Source organism: Tursiops truncatus, chromosome 13 (genome assembly GCF_011762595.2).
Source record: "Tursiops truncatus isolate mTurTru1 chromosome 13, mTurTru1.mat.Y, whole genome shotgun sequence".
NCBI classification, from domain to species: domain Eukaryota; kingdom Metazoa; phylum Chordata; class Mammalia; order Artiodactyla; family Delphinidae; genus Tursiops; species Tursiops truncatus.
Window position 1 is genome coordinate 73,314,425 of NC_047046.1, and position 19,992 is coordinate 73,334,416.

Genomic DNA, 19,992 nt, shown 5'->3' on the forward strand with positions numbered 1-19,992 from the left:
AAAACATGTGCTTTTGATACACCAAGTATAACACCACGTTTAAACACATGGTTCTATTTGTTTGTTTCTACCTAAGTGGCACATCTAAGGTACTGCCTCTGAGATGTTCTATGGCATTTTAAAGTTCATGCAAATGGATGAAATCCTTATAATCTGTTTTTCTACATCTAAGACATTAAACTTGGGCACTCTAACCTTCCTGAGCATTTCAAGGGCTTGGGACCATGCACACAGTGGAGCCAAAAGTCACCTGTCATTTCCTTTTTATGGAATTAAATAACACAGTGATTTGATATGCTTTCAAGAGGCTATGGAGCTCTGTCAGAAAATCTGAGCTTCAGGATGGACATGCTTCATTTAAATATCTGCTCAGCGAAGAACTAACTTCCCCTTGGCTGTTTTTTGATGGTTTTTTTTTTTTTTTTTTTGCGGTACGCGGGCCTCTCACTGTTGTGGCTTCTCCCGTTGGGGAGCACAGGCTCCGGACGCGCAGGCTCAGCGGCCATGGCTCACGGGCCCAGCCGCTCCACGGCATGTGGGATCTTCCCGGACCGGGGCACGAACCTGTGTCCCCTGCAAAGGCAGGCGGGCTCTCAACCACTACGCCACCAGGGAAGCCCCCCCCCCCCCTTGGCTGTTTTTTCTTAACTGCATAACTAACACTCTCTCTCTGCTCAAGAGGAGGAGGTCGGAGGCTCCACTGTACCCTCCCGGGAACACGGCATTACTTTGCATATTAAACACCCATCAATCATAAATCACCACATAAACAATGAAATAGTCCAAAGCATCACAAATAAACACTGGCCATACATGTTATACTGTTTCAGAGATTACTTACAACATAATTCACGTATAATGAAGCTGAGCCAGTCAAACTGAAATCTCATTATGCAAGCACAGACACTTTTTAGATCTAACTGCGAGCATGGCTGTGCGGTTATCATCTTTTAGAAAACAAACTAAGACAGGAAAAGCTCATGTGGAATCCGGGGAGGCAGTCCTTAATATGCTTCACGTTGTCACAACGTGGTTTTTCCAAATGCAAATGCTTTTCTCATTTCTTGGCAAGGGGAAGTGGCGATTAGATGGTTGTTACATAGAAAGGGTGACATCTGGTAATCAGGAAAGTCTGTGGATGTTTCCCCTGGGTGCCCCTGAGTATTAACACACATTAAAAAATCATAAATAAAAACTATGCAGCCAGAAATATATCTCACCAGCCAAGTGTGTGTGAAAGCTTTTGGAAGGAAAAACTAAATCGGGAAAATGAAGATAACAGAGATCTCATCATCCAACTGTCTGCTGTGAGTTACCAGATTCTTGAAAAGAATTAAAAAAACACCACCACCACTGCCTACAGAATTAGAGGGCCAGAAGAAGGGACCTCAAAAGGTCAAGTGAGCTAGTAGGCAAGACGTATTTCAACACTTGCTCCAAGGCAACAGTAAATTTTCCTAAGATTTACTTGAGGTTTCCTTTGCACAGCTGCCTAGACATGCACCAAATATACCAGGCTTTTTAAAACATGAGAGAAAGAACTACACTTTTTAGAGAATTTGGTGCCAAGCTAGATGGAGCAAAGGCTTTGGAGTTAAGCAGACCTGGCTTACAATTCTGCCTCTGACCTCTGAAGAGCTCGGGATGTGGGCTTCCCTGGTGGCGCAGTGGACAAGAATCTGCCTGCCAATGCAGGGGACACGGGTCCGGGAAGATCCCACTTGCCGTGGAGCAACTAAGCCCGTGGGCCACAACTACTGAAGCCTGCGCGCCTAGAGCCCGTGCTCCACAACAAGAGAAACCACCGCAATGAGAAGCCTGCGCACCACAACGAAGAGTAGCCCCCGCTCACCGCAACTAGAGAAAGCCCGTGGGCAGCAACGAAGACCCAACACAGCCAAAAAATAAAGAAAATAAAAATTTTTTTAAAAATTAAAAAAATTTTAAAAGAGCTCGGGATGTGACCTTGGGCTCATTTCTTAAACTTGCTGAGCTCCAGATTCTTCACGAATAAAACATGAACAATAAAATTTGCTTTATAGGATTAACAAGGATTATAGATAATAAAATAAAGGTGCCTAGAACGGGTCTGGTTTGGGATCAGAATGGTGTTCTAAGTCGCAGCTTTATGAACACAACAAGAAAACAGCAAAAGCAGCTCTTCCCAGATGCTTTCCTCTCATGACTCATCTCTTTCTTCCATTTCTTAGTCAACGGCGGATGCCATCGCTTCTTCCAAAAACAAGAGAGAAGGGGAAGGGGGGGGAGGGAGAGAAACTGCCGATTTCAAGATGATAGAAAAGTAACATTTTTGTCATCGTCTTCTTTCACCAGTTAACTCCAAATAACAAGGGGAACAAGAAATAAAATGCAAACTCATATCCCATGGATTTAGGAGACCTTTCTAACTCTGGACCATAACACGGTTGTCCCTCGGTAACTGCAGGGGCTTGGTTTCAGGGGCCCCGATATACCAAAATCCATGGATGCTGCAGCCCCTTATATAAAATGGCAGAGTACAATGAACACAGTTGGTGCTCCATATCTGTCCATAGATGTGGAGAGCCGACTGTGCATTGAATATTTATTGAAAAAATCTGTGGGCTTCCCTGGTGGCGCAGTGGTTGAGAGTCCGCCTGCCGATGCAGGGGACACGGGTTCGTGCCCCGGTCCGGGAAGACCTCACATACCGCGGAGCGGCTGGGCCCGTGAGCCATGGCCGCTGAGCCTGTGCGTCCGGAGCCTGTGCTCCGCGACGGGAGAGGCCACAGCAGTGAGAGGCCTGCGTACCACAAAAAAAAAAAGAAAAGAAAAAGAAAAAGAAAAAAATCTGTGTATTAAGTGGACCTGTACACTTCAAGCTCATGTTGTTCAAGGGTTAGCTGAATATGAACATAGCCTGCGGACAGAAGGATGGGAAGTGATTTTGCAAAGTGGGATAACTTCAAACCTGAGGGCTTCTAGAAGAGGTGATCATGGAGAGACCAGCCAACCTACCCTGCAGAACCTAGGTAAGCCGTCGAAACTGGAGATGCCAGATACTGAGGAAAGTGGAGGCCAGAAGAAAGCAAGCTGACCTGAAAGTCTCATGAGAAATTAGACATCCTGTTCCCACCTCAAACCGAAGAAGTTAGCCTGATACCCTTTGCCTACTGGGCAAGAGGCAGAAGGTATATTCTTTTGGAAAACTGTACCCAAGAGGCTCCAGACTAGGATACCAAGTAGCACCTAACCCACCCACGAGTAGATAATTCTGCCCAGGCACACAGAGTTCCCAAATGTTTTTTAAAGAACCCTTTCAGATACATGCACCCCAGTGTTCACTGCAGCAATACTTACAATAGCCAAGGCATGGAAGCAACTTAAATGTCCATTGACAGATGAATAAAGATGCGGTACATAAATACAAGAGAATGTTACTCAGCCATTAAAAAGAATGAAATAATGCCATTTTCAGCAACATGGATTATCATGGTGAGGGAAGTAAGTCAGACAAAGACAAATATCAGTATGATACAGCTTATATGTGGAATCTAAAAAAATGATACAAATGAACTTATTTACAAAACAGAAACAGACTCACAGACACAGAGAACAAACTTATGGTTACCAAAGGGGAAAGAAGGTGGTGGAGGGAGGGATAAACTGGGAGTTTGGGATTGACATATACTCACTACTGTATTTAAAATAGATAACCAACCAGGACCTACTATACAGTACAGGGAACTCTGTTCAATATTCTGTAATAACCCAAAGGGGAAAAGAAGTTGAAAAAGAATAGATACATGTATATGTATAACTGAATCACTTTGCTGTACACCTGAAACTAACACAACACTGTAAAGCAACTCTAGTCCATATAAAATAAAGATTAAAAAAATAAAGAACCTTCCAATTTAATATTTCACTCCAAGATAGTGAAGCCCTCCTGGTGATGGCTTCTAAAGGCAGACAGATGGTGGGTTCCTCACATCCTCAACTAGTCAGTCCTAAATGAAGACAGATGAGACAGAGGAAGCATAGAGCCAACTTACATCGTTTATTCTTACCAGCCCAACCGCACTGTGGTATGCCCGAGCTGGGGGGCCCATGAGAAACTTCTGCCAGGAAGAACACAGACCACGGATCCCTTGGGGCTAATATTAAAGGCTTGAGCATCTAATAGTGGTCCTGGATCTTTTGGTCAAGCTCCTTAGAGTGAGGAAGCTTTCCTCTCTTCCTTTGAACTTTCTTCCTTTGTGGAAACTTTTATCGAGCTTTGCACGACTTTGTAGGAGCTACTAGAATTCCTTTCACACCAGATGACCTGAGAACAGAGCCCAACGAAATGACTCACCTCCCAGCTAGACATGCTTGCTTCCAGCCTTTTAACCAGAAAATGCTCCTCCCAGGCAAATGGAATAATATCATGTTTACTACGGCATCAACAAACTAACAAGCCAACCCAAACAAACCTATTTATTCATCTACATATAAGCTTGTTACCGCCAAATCTCAGTGACGATATTAAAAGACTCCTATGGAGTATTTTAGGTATAATCTGCTCTTCTTCTATGCACAATTACTGGTGGTCAAAGTCAAATGAGGAAAACAGTTAGTGGTTCCGCAAAACAAAACAAAACCAAACAGAGTTACCACATGATCCGGCAATTCCACTTCTGGGTATGTACCCAAAAGAACTGAAAGCACACTCAAGTAGATATTTGATCATAGCAGCATCTTTCACAATAGCCAAAGGTATAAACAATCCAAATGTCCATCGACAGATGACTGGATAAACAAGATGTGGTACATACACAGCAAAATATTATTCATCCTTAAAAAGGAAGGAAATTTCGACACAGGCTACAAACGGGTGGAAAATGTCAGTTTGGGAAGATGAAAACGTTCTGGAGGTGGATGGTGGTGATGCTTGCACGACAATGTGGATGTACTTAATGCCACTGAACTACACGCCTAAAAATGGCTCAAATGGTAAATTTTATATTATGTATATTTTACCACATATACACAAAATGATCAAGTGAGGAAGGAACACTGTTGAAGTGATCCCTTTAAGCATGAACACCCTGGTCATGGTTTCATGTGGGTTTTAATTGTGTGAATTACAGAAAAATTAATTTCTCTAAGCGCGTGTGAAAAGGTTATTCTCAGATGGAGTTAAAGTTATAACCAAAAGGTATTTATCCTCCAAGGCTGCAAGTGATAATTTATTCATTCAACAAACATTCATCGCGCACCTACCCAAAAAGCAGAAGAGCTGGTAGTTAGGACCCTGCTCCTTGGGGATGTACCACCTGGGTCTGAATCCACGCACCACTGCTTTCCAGCTGTGGGGCCTTAGACAAGCGATGTAAAATCCCTCTAACTTGATTTCCTTCTGTGTAAAATGGGAAAGTAATAGTACTCACCTCATTGGCTTGGTGAGAGGATTTCATGAGTTAATAAGATGCAGCTTAGGACCGTGCTGGCATATGTTAAGTCCATTGGAAAATGTAGAAGGAAATGTGGTTTTCCTGCTGTGTCCTCACTGTGTTGGCCACCTTCAAGGACCCTGGAGCCCTGCAGAGGCGGGACGTGTGGACAAAAGCCCCGGCTGCAGGCTGAGAACACGTGCAGGCACCTTCACGTGATATGCCTGCCAGCGTCTCCCTATCTCCCTGGTACATCAGTGTTCCTCAGACCCCAGGATCAAGGACTTCAGCCAAGGGCTGACTGGAGTACAGGGCTGACGTTAAAGAGATAAGAACTTGGGATTGATTAACTTCCTCTTTGCAACGATGCCAACACTAGACACCCCAGCTCCCTTCTCACACATTTTTTCCTCCTTCCTTGCCTCCCCAAATGAGTTTTCTACCTCATCAACCCTCGTTATCACCTTGTTCGCTGACTGCCTTTTCCCTAATCAGGTGATAAGTTGATCATTTCTGAAACATAATAAAAAATTATAAAAAATGAGAAAAGGTAGTTTGGTATTACCTTTGTGAAAAACGAAATAAAACAAACTTGTATCTATGTATATGCTTATATATACACAGGTGGTGAAATTTTTACAGTGAAAATGAAGACACTGTGTATTCGTGGTTCTTTTCATGCGGGTGAGCTACAAGAGGGTTCCTCATATTCGTTTTTGTGTGTTTCCGGATTTTTCTGTAACGACCAGGTACTGATTTTGTATGTAGTAAGAGAAAATAAAATAATAAAGGAGTCTTTAGAGATTTTCAGGGTGGTCTGGTACATTTCTAACGCCAGGCTTGACAACAGTTTCAGAAGCTTGTGATTTTGCAAGTTGGGTAAGGAGTCACGTTCGGGAACGTGTTTGAGCAGATAGGCACCCAGCATGACTCGCTTTACCCAGAAACTGAGCAGTTATATTTTGGACAAACTGGACCAACTAGGTTTCAACCCAACTGCTTTTGACCAAGTCACCTGGAATCAATATACAGTATTTATTAAGAAACTGCCTTAGGGATTTAGTGTGCTATTTAATAGGATGTTCATTCTTTTTGCACCTCAAATAACTAGTGTAATAGGCTTGCCTTAGGGAGGATTTTAATGGAACCATTTCCCCCGCTTGTGGGACACATTTAAACCAGTGCAGCTCTGCTCACATTTGTTCCCACGGTTGCTAATTTTCCGAGGCGCTGATAGCTGTGAGTCGTGTCCTACTCCGCGGGTCACTGTCCATGGACACAGCCTGGAAAGTGGAGATTATTCCTTGCAGCAACGTGGTTCATCGTATGCACTGACACTGTAGGACCCAAAGCCCTAGTTGTTGATTTATTTTTATTCTATTCTTAACTCTCTAAGTATTCTAGAAACACCTCAATGTTATTAGTAATATTCTAGGGTAGCATTCATCAAGAAAATCCTATCTGCAGGCACTAAAATATTCATGATAAATGAAGCAATACAAGTCATCTGCGGTGGTTTCCAATGCAGTCCAGAAGTTTCCTGACTGTTCCTCCTTCCTTCTCCTCCCACTCTGGACTTTCTCTGCAGTTTTGTTTCCTCACTCCTGTCGCTTTGGTTATTTACTAACTTCTTTATTTATTGAAGTATAGTTGATTTACAATGTTATATCAGTTTCAGATGTAGAACACAGTGATTCAATATTTTTATAGATTATATTACATTTAAAGTTGTTACAAAATATTGGTTATATTCCCGAATGAATACAACACACTCTTTTCTCTTCTTCAAAGGTGGACCCAGCCTCAGGATCTCAACTCTCACGTCTCTGACACCTAAACTGCAAACTTCCAGGCAGCGAAACTGCCTTCATTTTGCTTGCCTGTATTTTCTAAGTTTTGTATAGTCATCAGGTGTTACTTTCGTAAAGAGAAGACGTTATATTTTAAAATTCAGAGGAAAAAGTTAACTTCTCACTGCCAGCGTGGGATAGAATAGCATCCTGGACGGAGCCAGAGCTCAAAGGCAAATAACCCATAAGCCTGTTTCTAAACATTGCCTCCTTCTTTCCAAATGTTCTTTGGTCCACAGGGCTTGTTTTATTTAAGATGCGATCCTTCTCTAGAATTTCTTCGAGGGCACTAATGAGAATTTCTTTAAAAATTCTTTCCAGTTTCTAAATTAATTCTGTTTTGGGACTTCCCTGGTGGTCCAGTGGTTAAGACTCTGCACTTCCACTAGGGAACACGGGTTCGATCCCTGGTCGGGGAACTAAGATCCCACATGGCGCGTGGCCAAAAAACAAACAAAAAAAAACAACCCAAAAAAACACCCCACAATTAACTGTGTTTCACTGGGGATAATATACTCTGCAGGCCCACGGGCTCTTCTCTTTAAAAGTTGTCAATTTTCTACTGACTTTCAGACATCTACGTCTGACCCTGGAACAATGTGGGTCCGCCTATACGAGGATGTTTTCCAACAGTAAATAATACTACAGTATTCCATGATCTGCTGCTGGTTGAATTCTTGGATACAGAGGAACCAACTATAAGTTACAGGGGGTTTTTCTACCGTGTGAGGGTTGGAGCCCCTGATCCCCGCGTTGTCTAGGGGTCAAGTGTATTTATACTCATAAGCAAAGACTTGGACCGGCAGCTCACACAGACCACCCCCTACCCTTACATGGGCTCATCTCCTCGGTGGGTGCACCACAAGGCTAACATGGGCCCACAGAATCCTGTGGCTTACCTCGGGCCTGGGGGTGGTGGGCAGGCAGGGTTGGCCTAAAAGTATATATTGCCTTCTATTTTTTTCCCTAGGAAAAGCCTCAAATTAACCACAACAGCTGCATTTTCAGAAAGTCATGACTGAGGCAGAGATAGCTAGCTGTTCCCCCTCCTCTACTGGCTCTTCTTCTTCTTTTGTTACAAAACCCCAAATTATAGCTGGGCACATGACCACCCAGAATGAAGGAGCCATTTCCCAGCCGCTCATCCACCACGTACGGCCTTGTGAATAAGCCTGGCCGGGGGGATGGGAGTAGCCTTGATGCCCGCTCAGGTGTCACCCTCAAGCGGAAGGGGTGCGACCCTCCCCCTTCACCTTCCCACGAGTGCGAATGACCCACGCACGACTGGCGGCGGCGTGCCGTCTCGGACAATGAGATCAACACGTCAGCAATGGGGGCATCACATGCACGGAGGTAAGCGCGTGATGCCGCCCAGCCACCATATGAGCTAAGGACGCCTGAACAGCCTCGTGCAAGAGAAACAAACTTCCATCTTGTTTAAGCTATTATTGTTGGTTTCAGTTATAGGAGCCTCGTTCCTGCTCCCACCCACCTGCTCCCACCCAAAAAACTAAAATGACTGAAGGAAATAAAGTCAGGGGAGAAAGGCTACTGAAATGCAAAGTTAGTAACCCAAATTGCGCTTAGAGAAGACACAGCCTTTTATTCTGCTCAGCAACTGTGCATGGAGCCCTTGAGCCTTATGAAATGCTGACCCTTGAAATGTAAATGTCTGAACCTTCCTTGTAAATTACCCAAAGCTAAAGAACTCTCTGCTTTCACAGGGCTACGATCCTTCTTTCCACACAGTGGGTAGAGTTCACCTGGGTAGAGTTCACCGGCGCTGCTTGGCCCCCTTTCCTGCACTTCACCATGTAAATGAGGCATTTCCAGAGAGAGCTCGGTACAGGAACACGTAAACACAAGTTGCTGATTCACACTTCTGCCTGGGGTCAGTCACTTGGGAATTAAATGAGGAACTCTTAGAGATCTTACTTGTAATGTCTTTGAAAGACAGAAGGGACCCGATTAATCATATGACCTGACATATCCCATAGCTCACACACATAAATTCCTTATGGAAAACAAAATACAACTGACATGACTTCAGGTGTAAGTCACTGGAGGGAGAAATTCACACAACACCAAGAGTCGGATTGCTACCTGCAGACCATTTACAGATGAGAGCAGGGATCTTCTATTTAAGATACCAACTACATAAATAATGATCCAATGTCCCATTACAAATTTCAATTCAGATTAATTCAGAACTGGAAACATTAAGTTTGACTTAATTCAACCACCACTTAATTGAGAGCTTATTACACACCAAGCCAAGCATTCTCCATAGATTATTTAATTCTCATAACCACCTTTTTCTTTTTTTTTTTTTTTTAACAGATGGGAAAGCCCAGAATATTTAAGTGACTTGTTCAAATTAGTAGCTGAGCTGGACATGAACCCAGACTGCAGGCCTCCAGAGGCCACCTCTTCCCTGACCTGGGTGTTACAGAAGATGTGGAGATGATTAAGATTTAAATGTGGTCCTTGAAGATAACGAACGTGGGAGAAATATATATACACACAAATCCGCATAACACAGGACAGAGCATTCAAAGCACAGTAACACGAGTAAAATGTATTCTCTCGGTACAGAGGCAAGAGTATGAAGTCCGTTTCAGGGGCTGCAGAAGTGTGTGGCCCACTGGAGTGGTTCCTGTCCCAGAGGATGTAGCAGGCCCCATATGAAGGGGCTCCCACGCTCACTACCTACCAGTCGTGCTTCTCCAGCTTGGTCCCCAATCCAGCTCCTCTGTCTTGCAATCTCAGCTTCCCTCTGGGAAAAAACGTCCTGTCCTTGGCTCAGGATATCCTCAGACAGCCTTTAGGCTGTGCCTCCCGAGTCTCAACCTTATGTAATAGTAGGTCAGAGAGCCACAGTCTAGGCCCAGTGGAGACATTGGAAAGAAAAGGATGCAGGCACAGAAAGGCGTTAAAAAGGCTACTGAAATATTTCAGGCAATAGATTCAGAAGGGCTAAAACAGGGCAGTGCGAATTGCAAAATGAGAACAGATTTTAAAGAAACGTTGCAGGAGTATCTACAGGATTTCCTAACACACTGGATGTGGGGAAGAAGGAAAACAGAGACATCCAAGACTAGAGACTGATTGTAGTATAGCTGTCTGGAGGATGAGGTCACCATTAACCAAGGCAGGTTAAATCGGAAAAGAGCTAAATACAGAAGTTTCTATAGCACGAATTTGGGGAAGACTAGAAGGTATTAATGACATCCATTGTGGACATAATTGTTTAGGATGTCTGAGGCCTTACACGGCTCAAGCGCATGGTGAGGGAGGAGGTGTGCTAGAGACGGTCTTCAGAGGGACAGGTGAAGAAGATTATTGGATTAAAACGCGCGGGGGGCTTCCCTGGTGGCGCAGTGGTTGAGAGTCCGCCTGCCGATGCAGGGGACACGGGTTCGTGCCCCGGTACGGGAGGATCCCACATGCCGCGGAGCGGCTGGGCCCGTGAGCCATGGCCGCTGAGCCTGCGCGTCCGGAGCCGGTGCTCCGCAAGGGGAGAGGCCATAACAGTGAGAGGCCCGCGTACCGCAAAAGAAAACAAAAAACAACAACAACAAAAAAAATGCGCGGGGAAGGCGTGTGCCAAGGACATGATCTGGGGAGACCTCCTCCCGGAAGAACTGGATCGAGAAAGGAAGCCAGAGAGACAAAGAGAAGGACTGGTGAGAGAAACGCTATCAAGGAAGCTGACAAACTAGACATAAGCGCTCAAGCAAATCACTGTCTCACTCTGGGTCTCTGCTTCCCACTCCGGGAAACAAAGGGCTTTGGACTAGGGTGATCTTTAATGTCTTCCCTGGATTTTACAGTGATGAAAATGTCTGTACCTTCATTGTGGTCACATGGGTGTATACTTTGTCAAAACTCATAGAACGGTCCACTTAAAATTGGTGCATTTTATCAAATGTAACTTATATGCTCCATTGAGGTTGATTAAAAAAAATTCCGTCTCTAAGAAATTATCCATTTTATGCAAAACTATTAATGGTAGTATGAAATATTCCATTTATGAGTATTTTTTCATCAAAGAAATATGGTTCAAAAACTGCATACCCTTAATCCCACCCCCCCACACACCCCCAGAAAAAAAAACAAAACACTACCATGAATTACAAGAACTTGTTTTAAGAAATCAGTCCCTGATCATTCCGGATGTTCGTTATGAGTGAGCAGACATCTTGAAGTGTTTTGCAAACTCATGGGAAAGTAACGAGAACTTCCGGTGGACTCTCAGATGTGGTATGTGTGGTAGGTTTTGCAGGACAGCCCAAGAACCATGGGAAGCAGTATGGCAGCCCTGGCTCTGCTGGGACCTACAGCTCAGTAATGACCTCTAGACATTCGAGTGATGGCTCGCAGAAGTATAACACGTGTGGGTCAACACACAGCTCAATTCGATGACGATTTCTAAGGTGCAGGAATGGATGTTCCTGGTGGAAGGTATTTCCATCTTTAAAACAACTTAAACTCCTTGACGGCGGAAGCATCACTTAATTAGAAGGGAGAGCTGCCCACACCCCTGTATTGAGTCTATTCTGGAGTCTGTCATTTATTATGATTCCTTTCCTTGTTTGCAAATTTTAAGAGGTAGTGTCTTAGAGAAATAAGTATGATCTGTGACAACAAGGTATAGTTTTTGGCTCTATGATAAAGGTAGCTCTACAGAGAATACCTTCGGGTCACGGGAGGACATGTACGTCTCTATCATCATACTCAGTCTGTCTCCTCTAAGTGATCACGAACTCCTCCAAGGCAGGAATCGAGTCTTAGCTTCCTTGAGCACTTAGTCCAATGTCTGAAAGACCACATATTCAACACATATTGGCTGAACTGAACTTGGCCGGAACTCTTTCCTTGGGACACTATTTATAAGTTATGGGTTATGGCTTTATCTTCCCTTTCTTTTTATCTTTCCTGGCCTCCTGTGGGCTCTCATCCTTCCTTCCTTCCTCCTTTTCTGTATTACAAGGTACAGAAGGAATGAGGCTTTGGCAGGAGTAATGGGCAGAGAGTAAGGAGTGTGTAACTCCAGTAATGTTTCTTGCATGAAATAACGACAAATCAGTTACCTCCAGGGGCCAAAAATATTCAAGTTTATCTGGAGTAAATAATATGTGCTCTGCTGTTTGTGATCAAGACCTGGGAGATTCAGATAGTCTAGGCAAGTTGTCCAAGACTGTTCAGTGATGCTGCTGGAACCAGCATTCAGGGGATGCATGGCAACTCGGCCACCCTGTCCAGACTGAGGTGTCCCAGGACGTTCATTCTCGACCCTTTCTTAGTGGCAACGTAGGCCTCGGCATTTAGGAGGCCTGAATGAATCAAAACTATTAACAAATACAAAAACCTGGAGACACTGAATGGTATCATAGTATGGACAACTCTTTTTTTTGGCTGCTTGGGTCTCCGTTGCTGCACACGGGCTTTCCCTAGTTGTGGCGAGCGGGGGCTACTCTTGGTTGTGGTGCGCTGGACTCTCATTGCGGTGGCTTCTCTCGTTGAGGAGCAGGGGCTCTAGGCCTGTGGGCTTCAGCAGTTACAGCACGTGGGCTCCGTAGTTGTGGCATATGGGCCCTAGAGCACGTGGGCTCAGTAGTTGTAGCTCATGGGCTCTAGAGCACAGGCTCAGTAGTTGTGGTGCATGGCCTTAGTTGCTCCGCGGCATGTGGGATCTTCCCAGACCAGGGATCGAACCTGTGTCTCCTGCACTGGCAGGTAGATTCTTAACCACTGTGCCATCAGGGAAGTCCTGGACAGCTGTTTTGAAGTCAGGCAGAACTGGGTTTGATACCTGATTCCACCACTTCCTCGTTTCATAAATACAAGTTATAAACTTACACTTCAGTTTCTTCTTCCGAAAAATGCAGTATCAATATATACATTGTTAGGGTTATTTTGAACACTAAATTAGATGGATAAAGCACTTGGTATAGTTCCTCTTATATAGGAAATGGCCAAGAAAGGGACAATGATAATGAGAGCAGCAGTAACAGTAACGGTGGTTATTGTTGTTGTTACTCTCTTCTGTCTTCCTTCAACATATGGAGTTAAAGGATATAGTAAATGAATATTTATATGTTTTGATGAAGCCCTGTGAAATACGGGAAAGCCTGAAGTTAAACAGTATGTTAGTTTACACTGAATCAACTAATAATTGAATGTTGACCCTGGGAAGTAGAAAGAATCATAAGATAAAAAGAGCTTACACAATCGCTTGTATAATCACTTGTGTAAAGACACAGAACATAAGAAATGTTCAACCACAACATGGCCTTTGAAAATAATGAAATGCTCAAGATGTCAAAAGGCCCTCAAGTCTGCCCCAAATTACCAAAGGACAGGGCCGGCGCAGCCTGGGGTGGTCTGGGAATTGTGTGTGGAGTTGGACTTGGATCTTACAGGATGATTAAGTTGTATCTTGACAGGGAAGAGAATGGAAGGCCACCCAGGGCAGAGACAGGGCAACCAGAAAAGCATGCAGCGGTGTGGGTTATCTTGGCTTTAGGAACGCAGCACAGAGATTTTTGTTACACGGCAGTAGACGGCAATGCCTTATTAGCTAAACCCTCGAATTACCCCGGTACCCTCGAGTCAGAGAGGACAGTCACTGCTGTCCACAGGCCCTTTCTAGGGAAAACCACTTTGTCCGCGCTTGCTTCTGACCGGGTGGCCTGGATGGTCCTACTTCGCACCAAGAGGCAATGCTCTTGCCCCTCTAGGTGGAGAAGATTGGAAAGGGGCACCTGAACCGTGGGCGCCCACCCCAGGGCCAGCCCATTTTCTGACATTTCCTCCATCCTGACCCCTGGCATCCTAACCACAACTCCTTTCATCCCCGAGATCAAGTGGCATTTCAGTTCTCTGTAACCAAGATCTTGTTCTTTCCCAGTTGTCCTGGTAACACAGCAAAGATCCAGTTTTTGGAAGTCATAGTATAAAAGGCTTTTGATTTGGGGCTTAATTCCAGGTAGGGTTTCCACAATGGCTGTGTTTTTTCCAAAGAACAAATTTCTGTTTCACGGACAGAAGTCACTCCCTGGATGGTGACAAACATAAACGTCTTCATTAACTTGCAGACACAGCCCTTATCACACATGAGCACTGGATTCTGTCAATACCAGTTGAACCTCCAGGTGTTTCCGGCATTAGTGAATTATTTACTGGCAACCTTGAGAAGGAGTTGTAGGTTAGGTTTAAATAACGGGAAACCAGCTGTACCAGGCAGAGCAAAGAGGAGTGAGAAAGCGTGTTTCATAAACGTTTTTTCTTTAAATAACACGGAAGTTCTAGTGCCTCTGGCCATGTGAGCGCATAATTCACTGGCAATGCCCCGTGCTCTCTGTCTTCTGTTTGGCTTTCCCTGGGGTCTGGCTCTTTATTCCACACAAAAGAAACCCTTCTGTGGGCTCCATTAGAGAGACATGATAAGACACACTCAGATGCATCGCTGTTTCACGCAGCTGACCCCTCTTTGCTGCTGTATCATTAACTGACTCCCTCCTCCAGATCTTTGAAACGCTTTCTAATCTGGTCTCCTGATGTAATCTCAGAGCAAGGAGCTCTCAGAAGTTGGAGAGCACAGTTTTTCTTTCCTATCCGAAGTATGGCATTTAAGATAAAGAGCAAATAGTGCTCTGTGATTAAGCGATACACGTAGCCTTGAAAACCTGCCATGGCAGCTTTAGTGTTGCGTCCTCACACAGCCCAAGCCCTGCCAGGATGTCTAGGGACAGAGGATTCATTTCACTTAACTCTAGGGGACAGCAGACAAGAGGCCATGAGAAGAACTGGGCACCCAAAGAAGATACCACTAGTTTAGGGCACTGACTGTGAAAAGGATGGCGTTGAACTCAGAGGAGTAACTCTTTGATGCAATTTCAGGCACTATGATAAAGTGAAGAATCCCAGGCACTGTGACGGGAGTGATGCTTCTGTGATAAGGGAAGGGATGGAGAATGTGTTCTGATAGTTAATGAATGACACTAGGTAAGCAACTGTCTTCTCACGCTGGACCTGAGGTACCACTTCAACACTGGGGAGATCTGGAGATCTCTCCGGGGACTGGAGTGTTTACGTGCCGTGGCAAGATGGGGCGATGGTGGTGGGAGTGCAGGTGTAGACCAGAAGGGCCTTCCCAAGGAGCCACCACTGCTGCTCTGGGCACTTTCCGCTTGGCCAGCATCTTTCTGGCATCCTGGGGGTTTTGGACTGCTGTGCAGAAGGCTATCGGGGGGTGTATGTTATGGAATTAGGGTCCACTTCTAGGTGCCCCAGTTCTACAACATAGGGCTTAGCCCTCCAGCAGGGGCTGCCCTGAACCAAGAGAGAACTCCCTGGAGAAGGGAGAAAAACTATCCTGAGGACCACCTAGACCTCCCTCAGGTCTAAGGATGCCCCTCAGTGCCAACCTGAGCCCAGCTCTACTCCAAAATTGTGCTGATGGGACAGATGCTGACCAGCTGGACCCAGAGCACAACCCTCTCCCATAGATCCCAGGACACCACCCTTAGTGTCAGTTTCTCACCTCGTGACTCACTCTGGAAGACGGCCATTGTGATACCCCCCCCCGCCCCCTTCCGTATTTCCGGTCGCAGAGAAGGCAGCTCCGACAGCAGTGGGGACCTTCCGAAGGAGGTCAGGCAGGTCCTGGGTAGGGGATTCCCCTTTGGCTTGTTGGCTCCTTTCTGCTAAAACAGACCATGACTCTAGTCGGCCATGATCTCCTGAGGATCCTCCTGGGTAGAGCCTCCCAGCAGGTGTGGGACCAGGGACGATAGCCGGCTCCATCCACAAACTGCCAAGATGCCCTAAGTCTCCATCCCATCTTCCTAGGGAGGAGGCTCTGCCTGGACCCACCGTCTGATAAAACCTGGAAGTGGGGCAAGGTCGGCCCTGCCCGCCCTTCCTCCAAAGGCTGTGCTCCCACTGCCGCGGGGTGGGGGCTCCGCCCCGGGATGGCAGAGCTGCAGGAGGGTATTTGCTGTGGCTGGTTCCCAGAGTGAGTCACAAGCTGAGAAACTGCCACATCCCGTGGAGTTTCATCAAATCCTCACGAGGAGCAACAGGACAATCTGTGATTATCCCCCTCTCACAGTGGAGAAACTGAGTGCCAGAGCTCAAGAATCTGGCCCAAGGTCATACCGTGAAGAAAGGTTAGAGCCAGGACCTCAGTCCCCAGAGTGTGAGGCTCAGAACGCTCGCTCAATTCAAAAGATCTGAATGCAAAAAAAAAAAAAAAAAGATGAAGAAATGCTTATGCTCAGGCCCAACCTCTAAATGATTAAATCGGAATCTCTGGAGCTGGAACCAGGGAATCAGCATTTAAAAAAATCAGCCAGGATTGAGAACCAGGGCTCTAATGCCTTGAAATCTGAACCTGTCCTTTCTTTCCATGCAGGCAGAAGCTCCTTGGGGCAAGACCCTTAACGCCGAGCCCAGGCCTTGCAAGTAGTCAGCGCTCGTGGAACCTCTGCTGAGTGACTGCATCTTCACTTGAAAATCCATACAAACCCGGGGTGGGATATGGGGCATGTTTTCCTTTTTTTGTGTGAGGTAAGAGTCATGTGTGTGTCATCCGGATTTGGGCAACCCGAGAACACAAATTCCAAAGAAGATAAATCCCCCCCACCCCCAGCGTGCTAACGTCCCAAGAGAGGAACAGGCTGTGTTGTTGGTTATCTCCTGCTTTCAATTAAGGAGGCTTCAGCCAGATTCCTTTGTGCGCCTCTGAGGCCCAAGCTTGTAAATGGCACACTTTCAATTATTTATCTAAACAAAGGTGAGCCAGAGGGCAGCTGTAAACACCCGCCTGATGAACTCGAGCCCAGCTCTGAGCCCTTGGAATTTTTAAGCTTACATGACTTGGTTTTGTGGATCCAGTTTCCTTGACGGAGGGTCGGGGCGGGGGGGGGGGGGGCCAAGCAAGAGAGAAAAGGAAAAACAACGGCACACTATTTAGGAGGCCATAAATTCCATTTCAGAAATGAAAGGCGTGCCAGAGCTGAGCTGCAAGGATGCCGGGCTTCGTGGCTGGTGTGATCCTGTTGCTAGGCTGCTTAAATCAAACAGTCATAACTCACTGGCAAGGAGGCGGACCGCTGAATCCCTTCCAGTTTTGCGCTGTCTTCCCCATCAAAGGATGCATAACATTCTATGTCACCAATGAATAATAAATCCCGTCAAAAAGGAACACAGAACCAACAGCGATCTACAAATGTAAGCGGGGAAAAGGCCGTGTCTCAGAAGTGAGGACAGCCTTCTGTTTCGCTGTCAGCAAGACAGGTGCTCTTCTTGGGGATGGGTCTGTGCCTCCTCCCTGGAAGGACCGGCCTGTGATGCACATACGACCCAGACTGCTGTGCCACGGGTACAGCTGATGGCGGAGAGTGAGCAATGGGAATGACTCCTATGGAAATCAAGTACCCCTTCACTTGCCATCAGCGTCAGCTGTAGCAAAAGAGTGATTTGTTAACAATAAACCAGCTGGAAGTCAGGACACCTGGGTGTTAAGAGCAGCGACAGTAACAAAAGCTACTGTTTGAGTACATATTATGTGCTGTACTACTGTACCGTGGAGAGGCGCTACCCTTACCAGGCAAAGGTCCAGAGAGATGAAGCAATTTACCAGGCCACGTGACCCATAAGTGACAGGGCTGGAATCTGTACCCAGATCTGCCCGACTTAAAAGCCGGGGTTCCTAATCATGCTGTTATACGACCTCCCTAGTCCCAGGGCAGACACTTGAAGATATTTCTGGAATTCACCTCTCTTCTCTATCTCTGATCCTGACAACCTTAGTTCAGACCTTAAACTCTCTCACCCTTACCATTTTTATATGGCCTTTTAAATTCATCTGCCCGCCTCCACTCTTTCCCTCATCCTGTCAAGTGCAAATATTTAAAAATATACCTATCACCCTATGTGATATCGTCTCAAGTCCAGTCCTTTGCAAAGCACAGGTGGTCCCACTCCACCTCTTTTGTCGCTATCATCCCCCCCCCCCGACCTAGTCTCCTCTAATGTCCATCTCAGAAGATCCCTTGTGTAAAACATCCTGTCTCTTCCTTCCGATCTCACTTATTTACATGTTTGTCTCTCCACCCAGACTGAGCTCCTAGAAAGCAAGAAGCTTGTCTTGTTCATGCTTGTGATTTCCCCCAGACCTGGCAGAGGGCGAGTGCCAATGGACGTTACCTAGCTGACTCACTGATTGAACGAACAGAACCTCAAAGCTGGGGAAAATAAATCAGCAAAGATCATTGAATTTTTGACAACTGACCGTATATGCATGGGGTCTCAGTACAATCATTCTTAACAATTCCTTGAGTTTTACAGATTTTACTTATCTCTGAAATAACCACAGGAAATTCATTTAAAAATTAAATTCTAGCTTAAAACATGTTTCCTTGCCATTTTAGTCTAGCTTTCTTCCACTCAAAAGTATTTTCTTCACTAACAGTTAGCTATTAGCAGTAGTATCTGATCCTAGAACGTCTACCTTTTCCTTTCCTAGCCTAAATGCAGTTTTCTTGATTGGAGATTCTGGTTTAATTCCTTGTTTAAATAAAGAGCCGGTGCCTGGATTAAGCTGACCAGCATATTATATTAGGTGTGCCTTAGATGTATTAAGACAGTTGCATTTTACGCCTTGTGTTTCAGGACTAGGTAGGCTCCAGGGCAAATACACTCAAACGGTAACTGCCTTTTGTGGGTTGGCCAAAAAATTTGTTCGGCCTTAAGTAAAAAGAAGACACAGTTTTCATTTTCACCAAGAACTTTACTGAACGTACTCATTAACCAAAGAAACTTTTTGGTCATCCCAATAGAACCGGCACTCTCTTCCTGCCTTCCCCCAGTGTGAGCGGGAACTTAGCTAACCTCTGCCCAGGCTTCAAGATTTATCTCCATTTCCTCCCTCCTCTTTGTTGCGGCCCTGGCTCTGAGCCAAGCAGGACATGACTTCCCCCGCCCCCGCCAAACTCCCATAACACTTGCTCTCTGTGCCCCTCAGACCCTGTTCAAGGTCATGTGTAGCAAATCACAGTGGAAAGGACACTGCCATGGGAACGTCACCCCTGCTGTACCATGAATACTTCATGGGGCTCTAGGTGATGGATTCCCCTCTCTGGCCCTTGGTTTACTCACTGCAAAATGAGGGAGTTAGACTAGTTGGGTTACATGGCCTCTATGCTTCCTTCCAGCTCTAAAAGACTATGAAAACGTGCCAGATAGTTTTTTTTTTTTTAACATCTTTATTGGAGTAAATTGCTTTACAATGGTGTTAGTTTCTGCTGTATGACAAAGTGAATCAGCTATACGTATACATATATCCCCATATCTCCTCCCTCTTGTGTCTCCCTCCCACCCTCCCTATCCTGCCCCTCTAGGTGGTCACAAAGCACCCAGCTGATCTCCCTGTGCTATGCGGCTGCTTCCCACTAGCTATCTGTTTTACATTTGGTAGTGTATATATGTCCATGCCACTCTCTCACTTCGTCCCAGCTTACCCTTCCCCCTCCCCGTGTCCTCAAGTCCATTCTCTATGGCTGCGTCTTTATTCCTGTCCTGCCCCTAGGTTCTTCAGAACTCTTTTTTTCTTTTTTAGATTCCATATATATGTGTTAGTATACGGTATTTCTTTTTCTCTTTCTGACTGACTTCACTCTGTATGACAGACTCTAGGTCCATCCACCTCAGTACAAATA

At 45.5% G+C, this 19,992-nt stretch overlaps 1 protein-coding gene across 4 annotated transcripts in view; it reads right to left on the reverse strand.

Moving 5' to 3' along the window:
- The window catches only part of CCBE1 (collagen and calcium binding EGF domains 1), a 244,326-nt gene that overhangs the window by 52,299 nt on the left and 172,035 nt on the right, over nucleotides 1–19,992 (reverse strand). The window contains exon 1 of one of the 4 annotated variants that reach the window (XM_073790785.1): nucleotides 4,035–4,213. The exons of the other annotated variants lie outside the window; for them this stretch is intronic. Coding sequence (XP_073646886.1) covers nucleotides 4,035–4,036 — 2 coding nt within the window. The 5' untranslated portion in view covers nucleotides 4,037–4,213. Of the gene's footprint in view, nucleotides 1–4,034; nucleotides 4,214–19,992 lie in introns of those variants that run through there. 4 annotated transcript variants of the gene reach the window in all.